Source organism: Lissotriton vulgaris, chromosome 7, assembly GCF_964263255.1.
Source record: "Lissotriton vulgaris chromosome 7, aLisVul1.2, whole genome shotgun sequence".
NCBI lineage: Eukaryota > Metazoa > Chordata > Amphibia > Caudata > Salamandridae > Lissotriton > Lissotriton vulgaris.
Genome location: NC_141695.1, coordinates 1,806,495 through 1,829,844, shown reverse-complemented (window position 1 = coordinate 1,829,844; position 23,350 = coordinate 1,806,495). Strand labels below are relative to the sequence as shown.

Here is a 23,350-nt window from a genome sequence, read left to right as displayed (position 1 = left end):
TCTGCCCCAGGTTTACAACAAAGTGTAAATCTGGGACGGCGCCAAAACTAACACCTTCCCAATTTTTAACCTTGAATGTGTAAAGCGCACAGCTACCTCCGAAGGGGTTTCCCGGCGCTGGGGGCTCTCGGGAAGATTGAGTGAGTTATTGCCCAGAGTCACATGGTGCTGGGCTGACCTTCCGCCGGGGATCGAACCGTGAACCCCGTGGTCCGGAGTCAGACACCTTGGCCGCTGCGCCACACCTCTTCCCAATGCAGGCATAAGAGGATAAATGTCAACATTTTCCCTCGTTTTTTCCTCTTTCTAGGTGTGCTGCATTCTGCCTCCTTTTATTGTCTTTGTGCAGGAATGTGTGTTTCTGCACAAACAAAACCATGCCAACAACACAGACACGCTTCCACCACGGTGCAAAGGTGCCTGCATTGGCGCTGGGCTGCAGTTTCTGCACAGGCAGAAAGGACAGGAATGCGCTGTCTCTTGTGAATGTGCTACATTTCTGCCCATTTATTGTGACATAGAGAAGCACAGCTAGAAGCTCGCAGTGCTGCCCTGGTACAAAATATTGTAAGTTTAGATCTGAAGTCTAAGCTTTGGCCTAAACTCTAACTTTAGATCTAGGGGCACATTTACAAGCCCCTTGCGCAACTTTTGCGTCACTTTTCCCATGTTAAAAGTGGTGCAAGGGGCTCGTAAATCTGCCCCCTAATGTTTTAATTTAGACCCAAAGTCTAACTTCAAACCTAAGGTCTAAGTTTAGACCCAAAGTCTACATTGGTCTAAGTTCAGACATTCGTTCAAAACTGAGGGCCTAATGAGGATCCCGGCAGGCGCAGCCCGACCACCGCCTTCCTGGTGGTCCCACTGCCCGATTACAATCAGTAACAAAATTACAAATTGTCCCCGTAGGAATTGCTTTACACAATATTCTTCAATCAATATCCGTCACAGCCGTGATCATGAATTTATAAAGCAGCAAGGGAATTAAAGTTTTAAGAACTGTTATTTTATTTTGTTTTTATCAAAAAGTTTTTTATGGCAACAAGGAATACTACACAATATATACACTTTTGATTGTAGTATTAGACACCTTTTGTTTTTTAGCATAGGAAACACATTACCATGCAAAACAATAGTAATTATAACCAAGATTCATTCATTGTAACAAACATTCAAACAATGAAACAAATAAAGTGGTGTCGTGCGTCGACGTTTCGGTCCCTCGTTGGTTACATGGAATCCATCGGACCATCATCAGGACTGGTTGCCCGTATATATCTAAAAATAGATACACCAAATTATACCTTGCCTGCTAGGTATCGTCTAATCACCCAAGGGGGAGAGCAACAGAAACATTCTCTAAGAAGTATCTAACACCAGGAATAAAGTGCCACACCCACAATAAGGACTATTTACAAATCATGAAACCCACCATAGTGTGAGAAAAGATAACCCTGATGCCAAGTGCGACAACTGGTAATAGAGACCTATGTACACAATAAAAATCTTACCAATCAGCCTCCAGCCGGAGGTGATGAAGACTAAGGTAAATTGAGTAGTTTAACCAATCTAAAAACCAGATATAAAAAGATGGGTCATAAATGTCGGTATCAGGTCAGTGCGACCGCCACCACAGGCAGAATCTTGATACCACGGCTGTGGTGGTATTGAAAGGGAAAACATTAGAAATGTGCTTTATATGTATCAGTTACAACTACACTGTCAACATAAGTATTTTAAGTACGTGTGTGTGCATGTACCTTTGTGTACGTCCTTGGGTATTTTTGTTCTGGAGCATGTGATTGTATGTGTGCTTGTGTTTTTTGGTAGTTTCTATATGTGTGCTTGTGTGTGTGTGTGTATGAGAGTGTAAGCGCATTTGTGTGTGCTTGTGCATGTCTGTGCATGTGATGGTGTTTGCGTGTGCATGTACTTGGATGTTTTAGTACTAGAGCATGGGATTTTATGTGTGCTTGTGTTTTTGAATGTTTCTGTATATGTGCTTGTATTTTTGGATGTTTCTGTATAGGTGCTTGTGTGTGTGTATGTGCACATATGAGAGTGTGTGCTCACATTTGTGTGTACTTGTGCATGTCTGTGCGTGTGATGGTGTGTGCACGCTGGATTTGTTATTCTCTGACGGCAAATGTCCTGGATATTGACTCTAACTGCCAGATGCCTGACCTTAGGAGGGCCACCAGTGTAACAGTGTACCGTCCGCTGCCTGACCCCAAGATGGCTTCCATAGTGGTCCCCTCCACGTTGTTTTACTTCCCTAGGACAATAATTGGACATTCATCAGACCTTGAACCTATCCCCTAACCTGCTTACACATCAGGACTTGGAACCTGCATGTATAGGCATATATATAGCGCACTACTTACCCGGAGGGTCCCAAGGTGCTTCGACCGCTGCGAAACCCTTCCTGGCTTCCCTGAGAGATGGTCCCTTAATGGGTATCTCCAGGGTGAGACCAGGCATCCCCGGCGGTCTGGTGGGGCCGTTAGTGAAGATGAGGCAAGCTAATGCCCAGAGTTGCCGAGTGTGATCGCTGATCAGAGTGGGCACCGAGGCGAGAGAATTACTGAGTCCGCTGACCCTGGTCCAGAAACCTGCCGCGCCGGGAATCGAACCCTGGTCCCGGGCCGTCCTCTGCTCTCGGGTCTGCCGCCTCTAACCAGTGAGCCACACTACTTCACTAACCTGCGGAACTTACCCCAGACTGTAGAGATCAAGCAATTTGGCTGATGCCTAGTGGAGCTACCATATAGCTAAAGAGGAGATGGGTTGTGGAATCCCACCCCCTGCCATCACCTACCCAGCCGGACTTTGGGCAGATCTTCCCGTCGTCTCTACGTCCTATCTTCCTCCTACCCCTTTACCCTATCCCCTTACCCTTCCTTGTGTCATTCACCTTGTCCCCTATGTTCTTTAAATGCTTTTCTTGATACTTATGTAACTTTTAAATGATGTAAATTGCAACATTATTGGTCCTAATGTAAGGCGCTCTGTTTCCTTCGGGTCTAGCCAGCGCTATATATTAACTAATTAATTAAATATATTCCCATTTAGTACTCTTTCTCTCTTTGTCTACTTCCCTAGCTCCTATCCCCTCTCCCCTGAATCTCTCACCTTGCCTGCTAGTCTGCCTAGCCCCCTGTCCTTTGTGCCCTTTGACTAAGCACTCTGTCTCCCCTTATTGGGGAAAGATCCAATATTTATACTCTGGAGTCTCACCGTGCCCGCTGAGTGAGTCCACTGAGCCAAGGTGAGCCACTCACAGCTGAGGTATGTTATAGCGTCCCTTGCCAAAGCACTCCCTCTCCCCTTTTTTGGGGAAGGATCCAGTATGTAGGCCTTGGAGTCTCAGAGACCACGCTGAGAGAGTCCACTGCGTAAAGGGAGCCTCCCGCAACAGAGATAGAGAAGTGACACCACTTCCCCTGGGATCACAGCTTACTGGTCTTTGGACGTTGCCTTGACTCGTCTACCGATTTGTATCCCCGTCGCCCTTCCTATCCTCTTTCCATGCTGTGTCCTTCACCCTCCCCTTCTACTTCCCCAGCGTCCACCCCCTCCCCTGAATCTTTCCCCTTTCCTGCTTTTCCCCTTATGTATTTGTGCTTATTCTTTATCTTGACCCCACAAGTAACCATGTTGCCATGCCCTAATAACTGTGTAACCTTTGTAACGATGTAACCTGAAACTATGATCTGATGCTCATGTAAAGCGCTCTGGTACCTCCGGGTCTAGCCAGCGCTATATAAAACCTTTAAAATAAATAAATAAATAAGTACACTAAAAGCAAATCACAAATGGTAAATTCACATTTTTGATTTTGTTCCAGATCTGTTTTGTCTGGTTCTTTGTGTGCAGACGGCAATGGTGCTTTTCTTCATGTTTACTAACAATGAATCTATACAGATGCACCTACAGGTAAATATATTTATATTATGCATGAGTAATCTCAAGTCACAAAGGAGAATCATTTGACTTAATAAGAATGTAACTCATGCTGACACTTTAGTACCTGCAGAAGGACTGATGTCTTTCACTTCATAGGTTTTCTAGGCCTGCAGAACTTGGAACTTGTTTATCAACATTTGAGGAGGAGGGGTCATCCAGGGGTGTAGTTACTGGGTGGCATTGGCAAGCAAAAAGGTTCACCATCAGTGCTAAAAAAGCCCCTGCTGTTATTTGAGTTTTAAAAAGTGATGTATTAAAAGTTTCCAAATATGGTAGATTACTCAGAGCTGGTGCATTTTCCACAAATGTTAATGTTCCTGAAAATGTTGTGCTAAAGAGGTGAAGTTTTTCAGTCACTGGATAGGAGTGAATTCAAATCTGCTGCTGGTAGATGGGGAGCAAATAATAAAACGAGATCCAGTCAAATGTGGAAATGAGTGCAGGTTTTGTGATCATAGCACAGAAACTATCTAGCAACGTCTGCAAGGATAAATATAAGGGGCCTGATTCACAGAAGTAATCTGAGACAAATTCCTAACTCTAAGACTTTCGGTATTCACAGAAGGCATTTAGGATTCCTAAAGTTAGGATTTTGTCTCAGTTAATCTTAAATTTTGGTCTTCAGTTCAATTTAAGACAAACTTTTGTTTAACTGAGACAGAATCTTTACTTTACAACTAGGATTTTGTCTCAGTAACACTTTAGTTTGTCTTAAGTTTAACTTAAGACCAAAATTTAAGATTAACTGAGACAAAAATCATTAGTACACATAAATGCCTTTTGTGAATACCGGAAATCGTAAAGTTAGGATTTTGTCGCAGATTACTTTTGTGAATTGGGCTCAAGGATCTGAAGTGATCTTTGGCAGAATGTTGGTAAAATCCATCAAGTGCTCTACCACCACAGTATGAAATAAAACATGTACACATGTCTGCCAAGTGCTGTGGAGTACAAGAGCAGCACAACATGTTAGCGTTGGACAGTAAAGATGCATTTTTCTGTGTAGACCCCTTAAAAACGGGAACCTTTTTCGGGTTTGCAGACCCAAGGTAAGGTAAGGGAAAAAGCAGAATTTAGGGGCATATTATCAAGGGGGTTTATCTCCGCTTTTTCGGCTTCAAAAGCCAAGAAAGCGGAGATAAAATTATCTCCCTATTACCAAGCAGTCGCTAACACCAGTTAGTGACAGCTAATAGGAGATAGCGACCATCTTGGGCCCCGCTTTGCATGTCAGTGATATTTATCACTAATGGCATGCAAAGTGGGCGTGCCAAGATGTTAGCGACTGGAAACAGTCCCTAACACCGCTATCTCCTATTACCAACTTTTGGAGATATTCGCGCTAAGCGCGAATATCTCCAAAAGCTAACACCTGCCCTGAGCAGTTCTTAGCCATATTATCCAATGGGAGGTGGATAACATGGCTAAGAGCATTTGCTCGATAATGCATGAATATCGCTGACTTTTCAGCGATATTCATGCATTGCGGCCGTTTTTTATCGCATTTGCGATAAACCTTGCTAATAGCAAGGTTTATCTGCGATAAAAATCGCCGATGTGCGGCGATAATATTTGTCTCTAAACAAGTTAGAGACAAAAATTATCGCTAGTTGTTGGTAATATGCCCCCTTAGTTCCCAGTTGACCCTAGCCTCTGACAAGATGCTGGAAAATGGCTTTCAAATACTCACAGTTCTACCTATGAACCTTAATAATAAGAATAATAATTGAATGAGGTCAACACATGAACCTCTAGGCCTGATTCCTGTAGAGCTTTATGCCTCTTTCTTTAATTGGAGTTGTGATAGGGATCGACTTGCAATATGTGCTCTGCCCTGCAGCATTTGGTCATCCCCAATGGGACTGATGAATTAAAATGTTACCAGAACAGACCTTGCCTGACCCACAACCTTAACCTTTTTTTTAAATCAATAAACTTGTTTGAATCCAAGTCAATAAATAATGAGGGCAATCAATACTTGTGCTAAAACCTTAAAAGGTTTGGAGAGGCAGACCTCAGTGTGCAGAGACAGACCTGAACCTACTGGAATAGTAGTGAGTGTGCCAGAAAAGGCGGTCCTTTGTAACTAAACATTTAGGGTCTCAGTTATGAGGAGTTGGTGTGTAGGGGCGCCACAAATCTCCTTGCAGCGCTGCCCTACGCCAATGTGGAAGAGCAGCAATGCACCATATTTATGAATTACAGTACATTCCTGTCCTGTCCATGAGCTGGTGCACAATTTGCTATCTAGCGCCAACGTAGGCCCCCTTGCACCATGATGCAAGGGTGCCTTCAGTGCAGGCAAGAAAGGAGCACCTTTCGGTACTAAAACAGCCCTAAGAGGCCTTTTCCTCTTTCAATGTGGGCCGCAGAATTCAGCACTTATGTGGGCGGGGCTCTGTCGGCCATTGTCCGACGGCAGCACCAGCGAGGTAGAGCTCCCATCGGCCAACGGCTGACGGGAGCACGGAAGGGGTCAAGAGGACGAATTTAAAGTTCACATCGGCTATAAACAGAAAAAGTGTTTTGAAGAAAAAGCAATTAGTGGCACCCTGAATTGTCCCATTGCATCCTGGTCGATGCACACACTTGAAACCTCTCAGGCAAGCAAAGGGGATTGAGGCTATTATGCCCTCACCGGTGACCAAGTTCTTAATGTATGCATATGTGTGGGTGCAGATGGTCTGGGATACAGTCCCCTAGATCCCAAAATCATAAAACAAAAAATCCTTTTTGTTTTACACATCAAATTAAACAAGTTGACCCTGCACACCCGAACAATTAGTTAACACAATATAAATGCTTAATATGCATATGTTCACAAAAGATCCAATTATTCTCCCAAGAATATCCAAAGTCTGGTTTCTCCTTTAAGCAATCCTTTTATTCATAATTGTAGAAAACCAATATCCAACGCATTTCGTCCGAAACCGGACTTCTTCAGGGCTACATTTAAAAAGATAGAAAAGATATATATAAACATATGTACATGATATAGAAAACTTGTCCACAAAAGAGTAATTCATACTATTTAACAGAAAGTAAAATACAGAGAACCAGACATTTTATAATAGACACTATTCAGAAACAGACTTTAATTTTATCTCTTTTTCTTCCAGGGAGAACAAACACAACGGAATTTCAATCATGTCTCTATAGATTATTCATGTTACAAGACAAAGTCAAGTTTACACTGGTTTACCTCCTAGGTTTCTACACGCAGACAAAATGTCCAATAAAAGTTAAGGATAAGTTAGGAAAATCTAAGCTAGTTTAATTTAAAGCTAAGTACACAGATCAGACAACATTTTTCTCAATTTGAAAAAGTCAGAATACCTTAGTTTAAATATTTCTGTATGGCACAGCTTCAAGTTGGTCTTTAAACTGGTGTTTTCAGAAATGATTCTGTAAACAAATATATGCAAATTTCGGTAATTCATACATCAATCATATTATATCTTTGTACAGTGTAATAAACCTCTATTATTTCTAAAGTTGTCGCATGTCATTTAATTTTCTAAAAAATCATTTTCCAATTCGCACTCGAAATCCTGTATATCCATGGCGATAATTCATGTCCAGCTGTCACAGAGACAAGAAAGCCCTTCTATTATGGACACTAGCTAAGAGGCAGAATTAAGGTAATCTCAATAATCAAAAAAACACCTATGTTAAACACTTCAATGATGAAAAAAGGATCATATGTTCAAGGTGTGCCAAAAGGTCCAATATTATCAATCAAAGTAAGAAGATGGAGTAAGTGCCTGCAAGAAGGATTTTGAGGATATTTACACAGGGCTAAAAAGCTGTCTAATACAGAAACAAGTGCATTTATTTTTATGGGGATATAAGCAGAATATTTGTTATTTTAGGATACTATCTATGCAGTACTGCTTAGCGAATAGTTGTTTATATGTGTCATCTAACATACGACTTGTTCCAAGACATATTTCCCATAGTCCTATGTAGTAAATCAGTTAATCATATTTTGTCAAATGGATCAGGAATGGAACGAGATAGGGGTAGTACATACAATTGATCGCCATCTTTAAGTTTTAACGATATGGCAAGTCCAATGTAAGTTCTAAATAGTGCATATTGTCAATAAGGGAGCATAAATGTAACTTCATCGGACGATTCAAGATTCTAAGCAAAAGTAATATATTGAAATACTGGGGACGGCCCTATAGTGAGCGCATTTTCTAATAGCGCTCCGGAGGATAACTCACCGTATGTGGGGTCCCGGCATCTCGTAGTACGTGCGGTCATCTGGTGTGCTAAGCGGGTTATTAAGGCAAGGTATTTATACCCTCAGCAATAGTAGTTAACTACCAATTAACAAAGTTAATTGGTAGCAAAGAAGTCGACCGATGATTACATATAAAACAGTTCGATAATGTCCGCCATCTTAGCCTAGTCAAAATGCCCCATAAACTACTTTTTAGACATAATATATCCGAAAAATATTTAAGTGAACTTGTATTATAAAGCCGCAAGTTGAATAAGATATGCTTATGATGAATTATAGTCAAAACCACTGCACTTTTATAATTAAACGCAAAAGTGTGAATACACGAAGCTGGCAGCCATTATGGATTGGTCACATCAATACCATATTTGTATTTATGACGGCAGCCATCTTAGACTGATCACGTTCTTTTTAGTTATGTCCAAATTCCATCATTAATATGCATCTTTAAGGAAGACGCCAGACCCATTATTTTATATTGTGGATTTTCATCGGCAATTATGAGACATTGTTGGTCTCTCGAATTTATGTTTTATCGCATTCAAGCGATATGTTTATGCACTCCGAGCGTGGCTGCCATTATAAGCTAGTCAATACGACTGGAAAGACTATTGTGATTGCATGATATTTATTTCAAAAAGGAAGATGAAAAAGGCCATTTTAGAATGTTTTGATAATTCACGAAGCTGGCAGCCATTATAGATTGGTCATATCAATATAAACACCATATTTGTTTTTATGACGGAAGCCATCTTAGACTGATCACGTTCTTTTTAGTTGTGTCCAAAATCCATCGTTAATTTGCATCTTTAACCCTTTCGCTGCTGATGACGAGCTCAGCTCGTCATCACCCACGGGTGGCGTGTGCTGATGACGAGCTGAGCTCGTCATGTAAACAGCAAAATGATCATTTGCAGCACAGCGCAAAAATGACCACAGCAGCGATGCAGTTAAGGAAGACGCCAAACCCATTATTTTATATTGTACATTTACGTCAGTAATTATGAGACATTGTTGGTCTCTCGAATTTATGTTTTATCACGTTCAAGTGATATGTTTACGTGCTCCGAACGTGGCCGCCATTATAAGCTAGTCAATACGACTGGAAAGACTATTGTGATCTTAAGATGTTTACTTCAAAAGAGGAAGATGAAAATGGCCATATTGGAATATTTCGATCAACATGATGACTATACCATTTCATATAGTCATTCTATTTTGGATAATAGGGATATAGGAATTATAGTCCTTAGTATATGATAAAAAGGAAAAAAGGGGGAATGCTAACATTTATTTGGGAAAACATAATTCAATGATATCCCAAAGAGATATTGTATGAAAAGGCTGTATAGCCAGAGTGAAGAAGGTTCATATGAGCTATACACCCAATATGTGTGTAGTAGAAAACAAAGATTAAATAGAGAGATTTTTAAATCTCTATCAACGAATTAAGATAATTAGGAAATATGAGATGATGAAGATCAGATAAGAAGATTATTTAGGAAACAATGATTAGATTAGATGGGGGATTAGATGTCAAAACAAAACCCCAACAGTGATCATAGATGTATATGTCAGGACCAATTAGAGCTTTGGATTCAATAATGCATATACAGGGACCAATAAAAAATTTTTAGATCAATGAAAGAGTGAAAATACACAATTCTATAAAAAATGATGGAATTCATTATTTACATTCAGTCCCTGATTCACAGCTCTTAATCTACATATCCATCGAGCCTCAAGTTGTCTGAGACACGTTGTCTTATCACCCCCTGGTTTTCCTGACGGGACCCTGTCAATTGCATGGAATTTAATCTCCTTTTCATGAGGATGGCTTTGGGAGATATGTTGCGCCACTGGGCTGCGTATATCATTGTTTCTTATGTTTCTAATATGTTCCTGAATTCGTATTTTCAGGCATCTGATACTACTGCCGACATAGATCATGTTACAATGACAGATGATCACATAGACAACAAAGGTTGTATTACAGTTTATGAACAAAGTGATCCTATGTGTCTTCAAGCTGTTGTAACTGTAGCTAACCGTCTTATTCATACCGTATTCACATACTGTACAATTCCCACATACAAAGAAACCAGCCGGTTTCTCTGTTAGCCACGCAGAGCCACTTTTTTGGGGGGGATTTACATAACTAGGGCAGAGAATATTTTTAATTGTTCTGCCCTTTTTATAAACAACCCTCGGTTTGTCTGAAATGACACCTGTGGGCAATGTGTCTGATTTCAAAAGATGCCAATGTTTCCTTAAGATGTTATAGATATGACTACTGTACATTCCATATTCTGTTATGAATGCACATTAGTTCATGGAAACACTAGTGTTCTTTTTGGGTTGTTTGAGCAGGGTCTCGCAGCGTTTCTTTTTTCTAATCTTACTTTCAGCTTTGACAACATCCTTCTTTGCATAGCCTCTAGCCAAAAAGTCAGTCTTCATCCTATCTATGGTGTTTTCAAAGTTGGCATCTTCACTACAATTGCGACGTGCACGTATCATCTCGCCATATGGAATGGCTACTATGGTATTCCTGGGATGACAACTGTCCGCATGCAGTATACTATTGCACGAGGTCGGTTTTATGTGCATGTCGCTCTGGATTGTACCCTCCTTTATATAGAGTTTTAGATCAAGGAATACAACCTCCTGTTTGGAGAAGTTGATGGTAAGCTTGATATTACAATCATTACTATTTAGATAACGAAAATAATCATTCAATCCATCAATGCTACCCTTCCAAATAAGAAAGATGTCTTCAATATAACGCACATAGAAAATTATGTCGTCCATCCATTCTGTAGCGCCATGGCCCCAGGCATGCTCCATCTCAAACAAACCCATAAATAGGTTTGCATAAGATGGAGCCAACCTGGAACCCATGGCAGTGCCCTGTATCTGCAAATACCAATCATCCTCATGTAAGAAGACATTGCGTGTCAAAATCAGTTCAGCCATAGCCAAAAGCTTCTGGGTATGTTCAAGATGACATGCATTTTGTTTGTAGAGGAAATGTTTTAAGGACCTCATCCCATTCTCCTAATCAATACAGGTATACAGGCTTTCCACGTCCATAGTTACGAACGTGAAAAGCTCCTCATCCCATATTACATCTTCTAATTTGCAGAGAAGTTGTCTGCTATCCTGTAAGTAGGATGGCAAATGCCGTACAAAAGGTTGAAGAAATGAATCTACATATTCAGCTAAGTGTTCAGTAGGACCTCCATTGCCCGATATAATGGGCCTTCCAGGAGGAAAAACACCGCCCTTGTGCACTTTGGGAAGTGCATAGATACATGGGAAACGTGATTTGTCTGCCCTTAAGTATCTGTATTCAGGTTCAGATATTAGGCCAGATTCCCTCCACACGACTAATCTCAAATTGATGTCACATTCAATATCTTTGATGGGATTTACACGTAACACAGCATAACAGGTAGTATCATTAAGCTGTCTACGTATTTCATTGGAGTAATCCAAGAAATCCATTATGACGATATTACCGCCCTTGTCAGCCTCATAGACTACCAAGGACGGGTCATCACGTATAGTCTGCAAAAAAAGTTTATCAGATTTGCTAATGTTATAAGAATGCTTGCATCTATTACTCAGCAAATGCATGTCTTCCAGTTTGTAAAGGTCTTGTGTCACTCTAGTGGAGAATTCATCAATAGCAGTTTTAGGACTTGGTGGTATGAATTTTGAACGATTTTTTAAACCACTATCAATTGTAGTGTCCTCATAGATATCAAGATTTCGTGCGTGCATGATCAAATCCCCCACTACATCATGTTCATCTAATGTCGCAATCGTATGTGAGATGTCAACTTCAGCAATTGTAAATTCGGAAACATTTTTTTCAAATTGGACAGGAATACGGACATAAGGTTGCTCTGCAAAGTATTTTTTAATTTTAAATTGCATGTCAAACGAAAAAGATCAACATGTACATTGTCCAATGTTTGTTTATCAGTTACACAGAAGTTTAAACCTTTTTGCAAAGTAGATATTTCTTCAACAGAAAACGCTCGGAGCGCATAAACATATCGCTTGAATGCGATAAAACATAATTTCGAGAGACCAACAATGTCTCATAATTGCCGATGAAAATGCACAATATAAAATAATGGGTCTGGCGTCTTCCTTAAAGATGCATATTAACGATGGAATTTGGACATAACTAAAAAGAACGTGATCAGTCTAAGATGGCTGCCATCATAAATCCAAATATGGTATTGATATGACCAATCCATAATGGCTGCCAGCTTCGTGTATTCACACTTTTGCGTTTAATTATAAAAGTGCTGTGGTTTTGACTATAATTCATCATAAGCATATCTTATTGAACTTGCGGCTTTATAATACAAGTTCACTTAAATATTTTTCGGATATATTATGTCTAAAAAGTAGTTTACGGGGCATTTTGACTAGGCTTAGATGGCGGACATTTTCGAACCGTTTTATATGTAATCATCGGTCGACTTCTTTGCTACCAATTAACTTTGTTAATTGGTAGTTAACTACTATTGCTGAGGGTATAAATACCTTGCCTTAATAACCCGCTTAGCACACCAGACGACCGCACGTACTACGAGACGCCGGGACCCCACATACGGTGAGATATCCTCCGGAGCGCTATTAGAAAATGCGCTCACTATAGGGCCGTCCCCAGTATTTCAATATATTCCTTTTGCTTAGAATCTTGAATCGTCCGATGAAGTTACATTTATGCTCCCTTATTGACAATATGCACTATTTAGAACTTACATTGGACTTGCCATATCGTTAAAACTTAAAGATGGCGACCAATTGTATGTACTACCCCTATCTCGTTCCATTCCTGATCCATTTGACAAAATATGATTATCTGATTTACTACATAGGACTATGGGAAATATGTCTTGGAACAAGTCGTATGTTAGATGACACATATAAACAACTATTCGCTAAGGAGTACTGCATAGATAGTATCCTAAAATAACAAATATTCTGCTTATATCCCCATAAAAATAAATGCACTTGTTTCTGTATTAGACAGCTTTTTAGCCCTGTGTAAATATCCTCAAAATCCTTCTTGCATGCACTTACTCCATCTTCTTACTTTGATTGATAATATTGGACCTTTTGGCACACCTTGAACATATGATCCTTTTTTCATCATTGAAGTAAGTGTTTAACATAGGTGTTTTTTTGATTATTGAGATTACCTTAATTCTGCCTCTTAGCTAGTGTCCATAATAGAAGGGCTTTCTTGTCTCTGTGACAGCTGGACATGAATTCTCGCCATGGAAATACTGGATTTCGAGTGCGAATTGGAAAATGATTTTTTAGAAAATTAAATGACATGCGACAACTTTAGAAATAATAGAGGTTTATTAGACTGTACAAAGATATAATATTATTGATGTATGAATTACCGAAATTTGCATATATTTGTTTACAGAATCATTTCTGAAAACACAAGTTTAAAGACCAACTTGAAGCTGTGCCATACAGAAATATTTAAACTAAGGTATTCTGACTTTTTCAAATTGTGAAAAATGTTGTCTGATCTGTATACTTAGCTTTAAATAAACTAGCTTAGATTTTCCTAACTTATCCTTAACTTTTATTGGACATTTTGTCTGCGTGTAGAAACCTAGGAGGTAAACCAGTGTAAACTTGACTTTGTCTTGTAACATGAATAATCTATAGAGACATGATTGAAATTCCGTTGTGTTTGTTCTCCCTGGAAGAAAAGGAGATGAAATCAAAGTCTGTTTCTGAATACACTTGAAACCTCTGCTCAAATGGCTGAAGTTGGTGGGACTAACGAGCCCCTAAATGTTGCAAACATGGTTTAAGCAGTTTGATCCAATACAACACAGCGTTTTGAGTGTATTCAGACTATGAGCTGGAAGACTAAGGTTCAAACAATTTACATACGCGGAACTATGAGATTACATAGTATCATCAAGAGAGCATGCTGGCATCCAGAACTATGATATTACATAGACTCATCAAGAGAGCATGCTGGCACCCAGAACTATGAGATTAAATAGTCTACTCAAGAGAGCATACTGGCACCCAGAACTATGATATTACATAGTCTACTCCAGAGAGCATGCTGGCACCCAGAACTATGATATTACATAGTCTACTCAAGAGAGCATGCTGGCACCCAGAACTATGAGATTACATAGACTCATCAAGAGAGCATGCTGGCACCCAGAACTATGAGATTACATAGTCTACTCAAGAGAGCATGCTGGCACCCAGAACTATGAGATTACATAGACTCATCAAGAGAGCACGCTGGTACCCAGAACTATGATATTACATAGTCTACTCCAGAGAGCATGCTGGCACCCAGAACTATGAGATTACATAGTCTACTCAAGAGAGCATGCTGGCACCCAGAACTATGAGATTACCTAGGCTACTCAAGAGAGCATGCTGGCACCCAGAACTATGAGATTACCTAGGCTACTCAAGAGAGCATGCTGGCACCCAGAACTATGAGATTACATAGTCTACTCAAGAGAGCATACTGGCACCCAGAACTATGAGATTACATAGTCTACTCAAGAGAGCATGCTGGCACCCAGAACTATGAGATTACATAGACTCATCAAGAGAGCACGCTGGCACCCAGAACTATGATATTACATAGTCTACTCCAGAGAGCATGCTGGCACCCAGAACTATGAGATTACATAGTCTACTCAAGAGAGCATGCTGGCACCCAGAACTATGAGATTACCTAGGCTACTCAAGAGAGCATGCTGGCACCCAGAACTATGAGATTACCTAGGCTACTCAAGAGAGCATGCTGGCACCCAGAACTATGAGATTACATAGTCTACTCAAGAGAGCATGCTGGCACCCAGAACTATGATATTACATAGTCTACTCAAGAGAGCATGCTGGCAAACAGAACTATGAGATTACATAGTCTCATCAAGAGAGCATGCTGGCACCCAGAACTATGATATTACATAGTCTACTCCAGAGAGCATGCTAGCACCCAGAACTATGATATTACATAGTCTACTCAAGAGAGCATGCTGGCACCCAGAACTATGATATTACATAGTCTACTCAAGAGAGCATGCTGGCACCCAGAACTATGATATTACATAATCTACTCAAGAGAGCATGCTGGCATCCAGAACTAGGAGATTACATAGTCTACTCAAGAGAGCATGCTGGCACCCAGACCTATGATATTACATAGTCTACTCAAGAGAGCATGCTAGCACCCAGAACTATGATATTACATAGTCTACTCAAGAGAGCATGCTGGCACCCAGAACTATGATATTACATAGACTACTCAAGAGAGCATGCTGGCACCCAGAACTATGATATTACATAGTCTACTCATGAGAGCTTGCTGGCATCCAGAACTATGATATTACATAGTCTACTCAAGAGAGCATGCTGGCAACCAGAACTACGATATTACATAGTCTAATCGAGAGAGCATGCTGGCACCCAGAACTATGATATTACATAGTCTACTCAAGAGAGCATGCTGGCACCCAGAACTATGGTATTACATAGTCTACTCCAGAGAGCATGCTGGCACCCAGAACTATGATATTACATAGTCTACTCAAGAGAGCATGCTGGCATCCAGAACTAGGAGATTACATAGTCTCATCAAGAGAGCATGCTGGCACCCAGAACTATGATATTACATAGTCTACTCAAGAGAGCATGCTAGCACCCAGAACTATGATATTACATAGTCTACTCAAGAGAGCATGCTGGCACCCAGAACTATGATATTACATAGTCTACTCAAGAGAGCATGCTGGCACCCAGAACTATGATATTACATAGTCTACTCCAGAGAGCATGCTGGCACCCAGAACTATGATATTACATACTCTACTCAAGAGAGCATGCTGGCACCCAGAACTATGATATTACATAGTCTACTCCAGAGAGCATGCTGGCACCCAGAACTAAGATATTACATAGTCTACTCAAGAGAGCATGCTGGCAAACAGAACTATGATATTACATAGTCTACTCAAGAGAGTATGCTGGCACCCAGAACTATGATATTACATAGTCTAATCAAGAGAGTATGCTGGCAACCAGAACTATGATATCACCTAGTCTACTCAAGAGAGCATGCTGTCAACCAGAACTATGATATTACATAGTCTACTCAAGAGAGCATGCTGGCAAACAGAACTATGATATTGCATAGTCTACTCAAGAGAGTATGCTGGCACCCAGAACTATGATATTACATAGTCTAATCAAGAGAGCATGCTGGCAACCAGAACTATGATATTACCTAGTCTACTCAAGAGAGCATGCTGTCAACCAGAACTATGATATTACATAGTCTACTCAAGAGAGCATGCTGGCATCCAGAACTAGGAGATTACATAGTCTCATCAAGAGAGCATGCTGGCACCCAGAACTATGATGTTACATAGTCTACTCAAGAGAGCATGCTGGCATCCAGAACTAGGAGATTACCTAGTCTACTCAAGAGAGCATGCTGTCAACCAGAACTATGATATTACATAGTCTACTCAAGAGAGCATGCTGGCATCCAGAACTAGGAGATTACATAGTCTCATCAAGAGAGCATGCTGGCACCCAGAACTATGATGTTACATAGTCTACTCAAGAGAGCATGCTGGCATCCAGAACTAGGAGATTACCTAGTCTACTCAAGAGAGCATGCTGGCATCCAGAACTTGGAGATTACATAGTCTCATCAAGAGAGTATGCTGGCACCCAGAACTATGATATTACATAGTCTACTCAAGAGAGCATGCTGGCACCCAGAACTATGAGATTACATAGTCTACTCAAGAGAGCATGCTGGCACCCAGACCTATGATATTACATAGTCTACTCAAGAGAGCATGCTGGCACCCAGAACTATGAGATTACCTAGTCTACTCAAGAGAGCATGCTGGCAAACAGAACTATGATATTACATAGTCTACTCAAGAGAGCATGCTGGCACCCAGAACTATGATATTACATAGTCTACTCAAGAGAGTATGCTGGCACCCAGAACTATGATATTACATAGTCTACTCAAGAGAGTATGCTGGCAACCAGAACTATGATATTACATAGTCTACTCAAGAGAGCATGCTGGCAAACAGAACTATGATATTACATAGTCTACTCAAGAGAGCATGCTGGCACCCAGAACTATGATATTACATAGTCTACTCAAGAGAGCATGCTGGCACCCAGAACTATGATATTACATAGTCTACTCAAGAGAGCATGCTGGCACCCAGAACTATGATATTACATAGTCTACTCAAGAGAGCATGCTGGCACCCAGAACTATGATATTACATAGTCTACTCAAGAGAGCATGCTGGCACCCAGAACTATGATATTACATAGTCTACTCAAGAGAGCATGCTGGCACCCAGACCTATGATATTACATAGTCTACTCAAGAGAGCATGCTAGCACCCAGAACTATGATAGTACATAGTCTACTCAAGAGAGCATGCTGGCACCCAGAACTATGATATTACATAGTCTACTCAAGAGAGCATGCTGGCACCCAGAACTATGATATTACATAGTCTACTCAAGAGAGCATGCTGGCACCCAGAACTATGATATTACATAGTCTGCTCAAGAGAGCATGCTGGCACCCAGAACTATGATATTACATAGTCTGCTCAAGAGAGCATGCTGGCACCCAGAACTATGATATTACATAGTCTACTCAAGAGAGCATGCTGGCACCCAGAACTATGATATTACATAGTCTACTCAACAGAGCATGCTAGCACCCAGACCTTTGATATTACATAGTCTACTCAAGAGAGCATGCTAGCACCCAGAACTATGATATTACATAGTCTACTCAAGAGAGCATGCTGGCACCCAGAACTATGATATTACATAGTCTACTCAAGAGAGCATGCTGGCACCCAGAACTATGATATTACATAGTCTTCTCAAGAGAGCATGCTGGCAAACAGAACTATGATATTACATAGTCTACTCAAGAGAGCATGCTGGCACCCAGAACTATGATATTACATAGTCTACTCAAGAGAGCATGCTAGCACCCAGAACTATGATATTACATAGTCTACTCAAGAGAGCATGCTGGCACCCAGAACTATGATATTACATAGTCTACTCAAGAGAGCATGCTGGCACCCAGAAATATGATATTACATAGTCTACTCAAGAGAGCATGCTGGCACCCAGAACTATGATATTACATAGTCTACTCAAGAGAGCATGCTGGCACCCAGACCTATGATATTACATAGTCTACTCAAGAGAGCATGCTAGCACCCAGAACTATGATATTACATAGTCTACTCAAGAGAGCATGCTAGCACCCAGAACTTCGATATTACATAGTCTACTCAAGAGAGCATGTAAGTATGTAATGTAAGTATGCACTTTTATAGCGCGACTGTCACTCCAAGGAGCATCCTGGCGCTTGTAGTCCGTAGCCTAGGTGGAAGGCCGGAAAAGTCAGCTCACACATCTATCTCATCTAAACAGAACGCTGTGTCTAAACTAGAGTCATACAGATCGAATCTGAAAGGTTGAAAATCCAAGTTTTCAGAGCCTTACGGAAATTCTTCTCAACAGAGATCAGGCGAAGGTTGGGAGGGAGTTTATTCCAAGCTTTTGCGCCCAGTGTTGCGAGAGATTTCCCTCCTCTAGTTGAGAGTCTAAATTTGGGGGTCTGTAGTAAATTCATGTTGGCTGGCACCCAGAACTATGATATTACATAGTCTACTCAAGAGAGCATGCTGGCACCAAGAACTATGATATTACATAGTCTGCTCAAGAGAGCATGCTGGCACCCAGAACTATGATATTACATAGTCTGCTCAAGAGAGCATGCTGGCACCCAGAACTATGATATTACATAGTCTGCTCAAGAGAGCATGCTGGCACCCAGAACTATGATATTACATAGTCTACTCAAGAGAGCATGCTGGCACCCAGAACTATGATATTACACAGTCTACTCAAGAGAGCATGCTGGCACCCAGAACTATGATATTACATAGTCTACTCAAGAGAGCATGCTGGCACCCAGAACTATGATATTACATAGTCTACTCAAGAGAGCATGCTAGCACCCAGAACTATGATATTACATAGTCTACTCAAGAGAACATGCTAGCACCCAGAACTATGATATTACATAGTCTACTCAAGAGAGCATGTAAGTATGCACTTTTATAGCGCGACTGTCACTCCAAGGAGCATCCTGGCGCTTGTAGTCCGTAGCCTAGGTGGAAGGCCGGAAAAGTCAACTCACACATCTATCTCATCTAAACAGAACGCTGTGTCTAAACCAGAGTCATACAGATCGAATCTGAAAGGTTGAAAATCCAAGTTTTCAGAGCCTTACGGAAATTCTTCTCAATAGAGATCAGGCGAAGGTTGGGAGGGAGTTTATTCCAAGCTTTTGCGCCCAGTGTTGCGAGAGATTTCCCTCCTCTAGTTGAGAGTCTAAATTTGGGGGTCTGTAGTAAATTCATGTTGGCTGGCACCCAGAACTATGATATTACATAGTCTACTAAAGAGAGCATGCTGGCACCCAGAACTATGATATTACATAGTCTACTCAAGAGAGCATGCTGGCACCCAGAACTATCATATTACATAGTCTACTCCAGAGAGCATGCTGGCACCCAGAAATAGGAGATTACATAGTCTACTCAAGAGAGCATGCTGGCATCCAGAACTAGGAGATTACCTAGTCTACTCAAGAGAGCATGCTGGCACCAAGAACAATGATATTACATAGTCTACTCAAGAGAGCATGCTGGCACCCAGAACTATGATATTACATAGTCTACTCAAGAGAGTATGCTGGCAACCAGAACTATGATATTACATAGTCTACTCAAGAGAGTATGCTGGCATCCAGAACTAGGAGATTACCTAGTCTACTCAAGAGAGCATGCTGGCACCAAGAACTATGATATTACATAGTCTACTCAAGAGAGCATGCTGGCACCCAGAACTATGATATTACATAGTCTACTCAAGAGAGTATGCTGGCACCCAGAACTATGATATTACATAGTCTACTCAAGAGAGCATGCTGGCACCCAGACCTATGATATTACATAGTCTACTCAAGAGAGCATGCTAGCACCCAGAACTATGATATTACATAGTCTACTCAAGAGAGCATGCTGGCACACAGAACTATGAGATTACATAGTCTACTCAAGAGAGCATGCTGGCACCCAGAACTATGATATTACATAGTCTACTCAAGAGAGCATGCTGGCACCCAGAACTATGATATTACATAGTCTACTCAAGAGAGCATGCTGGCACCCAGACCTATGATATTACATAGTCTACTCAAGAGAGCATGCTAGCACCCAGAATTATGATATTACATAGTCTACTCAAGAGAGCATGCTGGCACCCAGAACTATGATATTACATAGTCTACTCAAGAGAGCATGCTGGCACCCAGAACTATGATATTACATAGTCTACTCAAGAGAGCATGCTGGCACCCAGATTTATGATATTACATAGTCTGCTCAAGAGAGCATGCTGGCACCCAGAACTATGATATTACATAGTCTGCTCAAGAGAGCATGCTGGCACCCAGAACTATGATATTACATAGTCTACTCAAGAGAGCATGCTGGCACCCAGAACTATGATATTACATAGTCTACTCAACAGAGCATGCTAGCACCCAGACCTATGATATTACATAGTCTACTCAAGAGAGCATGCTAGCACCCAGAACTATGATATTACATAGTCTACTCAAGAGAGCATGCTGGCACCCAGAACTATGATATTACATAGTCTACTCAAGAGAGTATGCTGGCAACCAGAACTATGATATTACATAGTCTACTCAAGAGAGTATGCTGGCAAACAGAACTATGATATTACATAGTCTACTCAAGAGAGCATGCTGGCACCCAGAACTATGATATTACATAGTCTACTCAAGAGAGCATGCTAGCACCCAGAACTATGATATTACATAGTCTACTCAAGAGAGCATGCTGGCACCCAGAACTATGATATTACATAGTCTACTCAAGAGAGCATGCTGGCACCCAGAACTATGATATTACATAATCTACTCAAGAGAGCATGCTGGCATCCAGAACTAGGAGATTACATAGTCTACTCAAGAGAGCATGCTGGCACCCAGACCTATGATATTACATAGTCTACTCAAGAGAGCATGCTAGCACCCAGAACTATGATATTACATAGTCTACTCAAGAGAGCATGCTGGCACCCAGAACTATGATATTACATAGTCTACTCAAGAGAGCATGCTGGCACCCAGAACTATGATATTACATAGTCTACTCATGAGAGCTTGCTGGCATCCAGAACTATGATATTACATAGTCTACTCAAGAGAGCATGCTGGCAACCAGAACTACGATATTACATAGTCTCATCGAGAGAGCATGCTGGCACCCAGAACTATGATATTACATAGTCTACTCAAGAGAGCATGCTGGCACCCAGAACTATGGTATTACATAGTCTACTCCAGAGAGCATGCTGGCACCCAGAACTATGATATTACATAGTCTACTCAAGAGAGCATGCTGGCATCCAGAACTAGGAGATTACATAGTCTCATCAAGAGAGCATGCTGGCACCCAGAACTATGATATTACATAGTCTACTCAAGAGAGCATGCTAGCACCCAGAACTATGATATTACATAGTCTACTCAAGAGAGCATGCTGGCACCCAGAACTATGATATTACATAGTCTACTCAAGAGAGCATGCTGGCACCCAGAACTATGATATTACATAGTCTACTCCAGAGAGCATGCTGGCACCCAGAACTATGATATTACATACTCTACTCAAGAGAGCATGCTGGCACCCAGAACTATGATATTACATAGTCTACTCCAGAGAGCATGCTGGCACCCAGAACTAAGATATTACATAGTCTACTCAAGAGAGCATGCTGGCAAACAGAACTATGATATTACATAGTCTAATCAAGAGAGTGTGCTGGCAACCAGAACTATGATATTACCTAGTCTACTCAAGAGAGCATGCTGTCAACCGGAACTATGATATTACATAGTCTACTCAAGAGAGCATGATGGCAAACAGAACTATGATATTACATAGTCTACTCAAGAGAGTATGCTGGCACCCAGAACTATGATATTACATAGTCTAATCAAGAGAGTATGCTGGCAACCAGAACTATGATATTACCTAGTCTACTCAAGAGAGCATGCTGTCAACCAGAACTATGATATTACATAGTCTACTCAAGAGAGCATGCTGGCATCCAGAACTAGGAGATTACATAGTCTCATCAAGAGAGCATGCTGGCACCCAGAACTATGATGTTACATAGTCTACTCAAGAGAGCATGCTGGCATCCAGAACTAGGAGATTACCTAGTCTACTCAAGAGAGCATGCTGGCACCCAGAACTATGATATTACATAGTCTACTCAAGAGAGCATGCTGGCACCCAGAACTATGATATTACATAGTCTACTCAAGAGAGCATGCTGGCACCCAGACCTATGATATTACATAGTCTACTCAAGAGAGCATGCTAGCACCCAGAACTATGATAGTACATAGTCTACTCAAGAGAGCATGCTGGCACCCAGAACTATGATATTACATAGTCTACTCAAGAGAGCATGCTGGCACCCAGAACTATGATATTACATAGTCTACTCAAGAGAGCATGCTGGCACCCAGAACTATGATATTACATAGTCTGCTCAAGAGAGCATGCTGGCACCCAAAACTATGATATTACATAGTCTGCTCAAGAGAGCATGCTGGCACCCAGAACTATGATATTACATAGTCTACTCAAGAGAGCATGCTGGCACCCAGAACTATGATATTACATAGTCTACTCAACAGAGCATGCTAGCACCCAGACCTATGATATTACATAGTCTACTCAAGAGAGCATGCTAGCACCCAGAACTATGATATTACATAGTCTACTCAAGAGAGCATGCTGGCACCCAGAACTATGATATTACATAGTCTACTCAAGAGAGCATGCTGGCACCCAGAACTATGATATTACATAGTCTTCTCAAGAGAGCATGCTGGCAAACAGAACTATGATATTACATAGTCTA

The 23,350-nt window shown here is 41.0% G+C and overlaps 1 protein-coding gene across 1 annotated transcript in view; it reads left to right on the top strand.

Annotated features, from left to right (window-relative positions):
- Positions 1 to 23,350, top strand: part of LOC147700477 (putative cation-transporting ATPase 13A4) — a 567,847-nt gene that overhangs the window by 509,042 nt on the left and 35,455 nt on the right. The window contains exon 30 of the mRNA XM_086928422.1: positions 3,848 to 3,936. Within this exon, the coding sequence (XP_086784548.1) occupies positions 3,848 to 3,936 (89 nt within the window). The remainder of the gene's footprint in view (positions 1 to 3,847; positions 3,937 to 23,350) is intronic.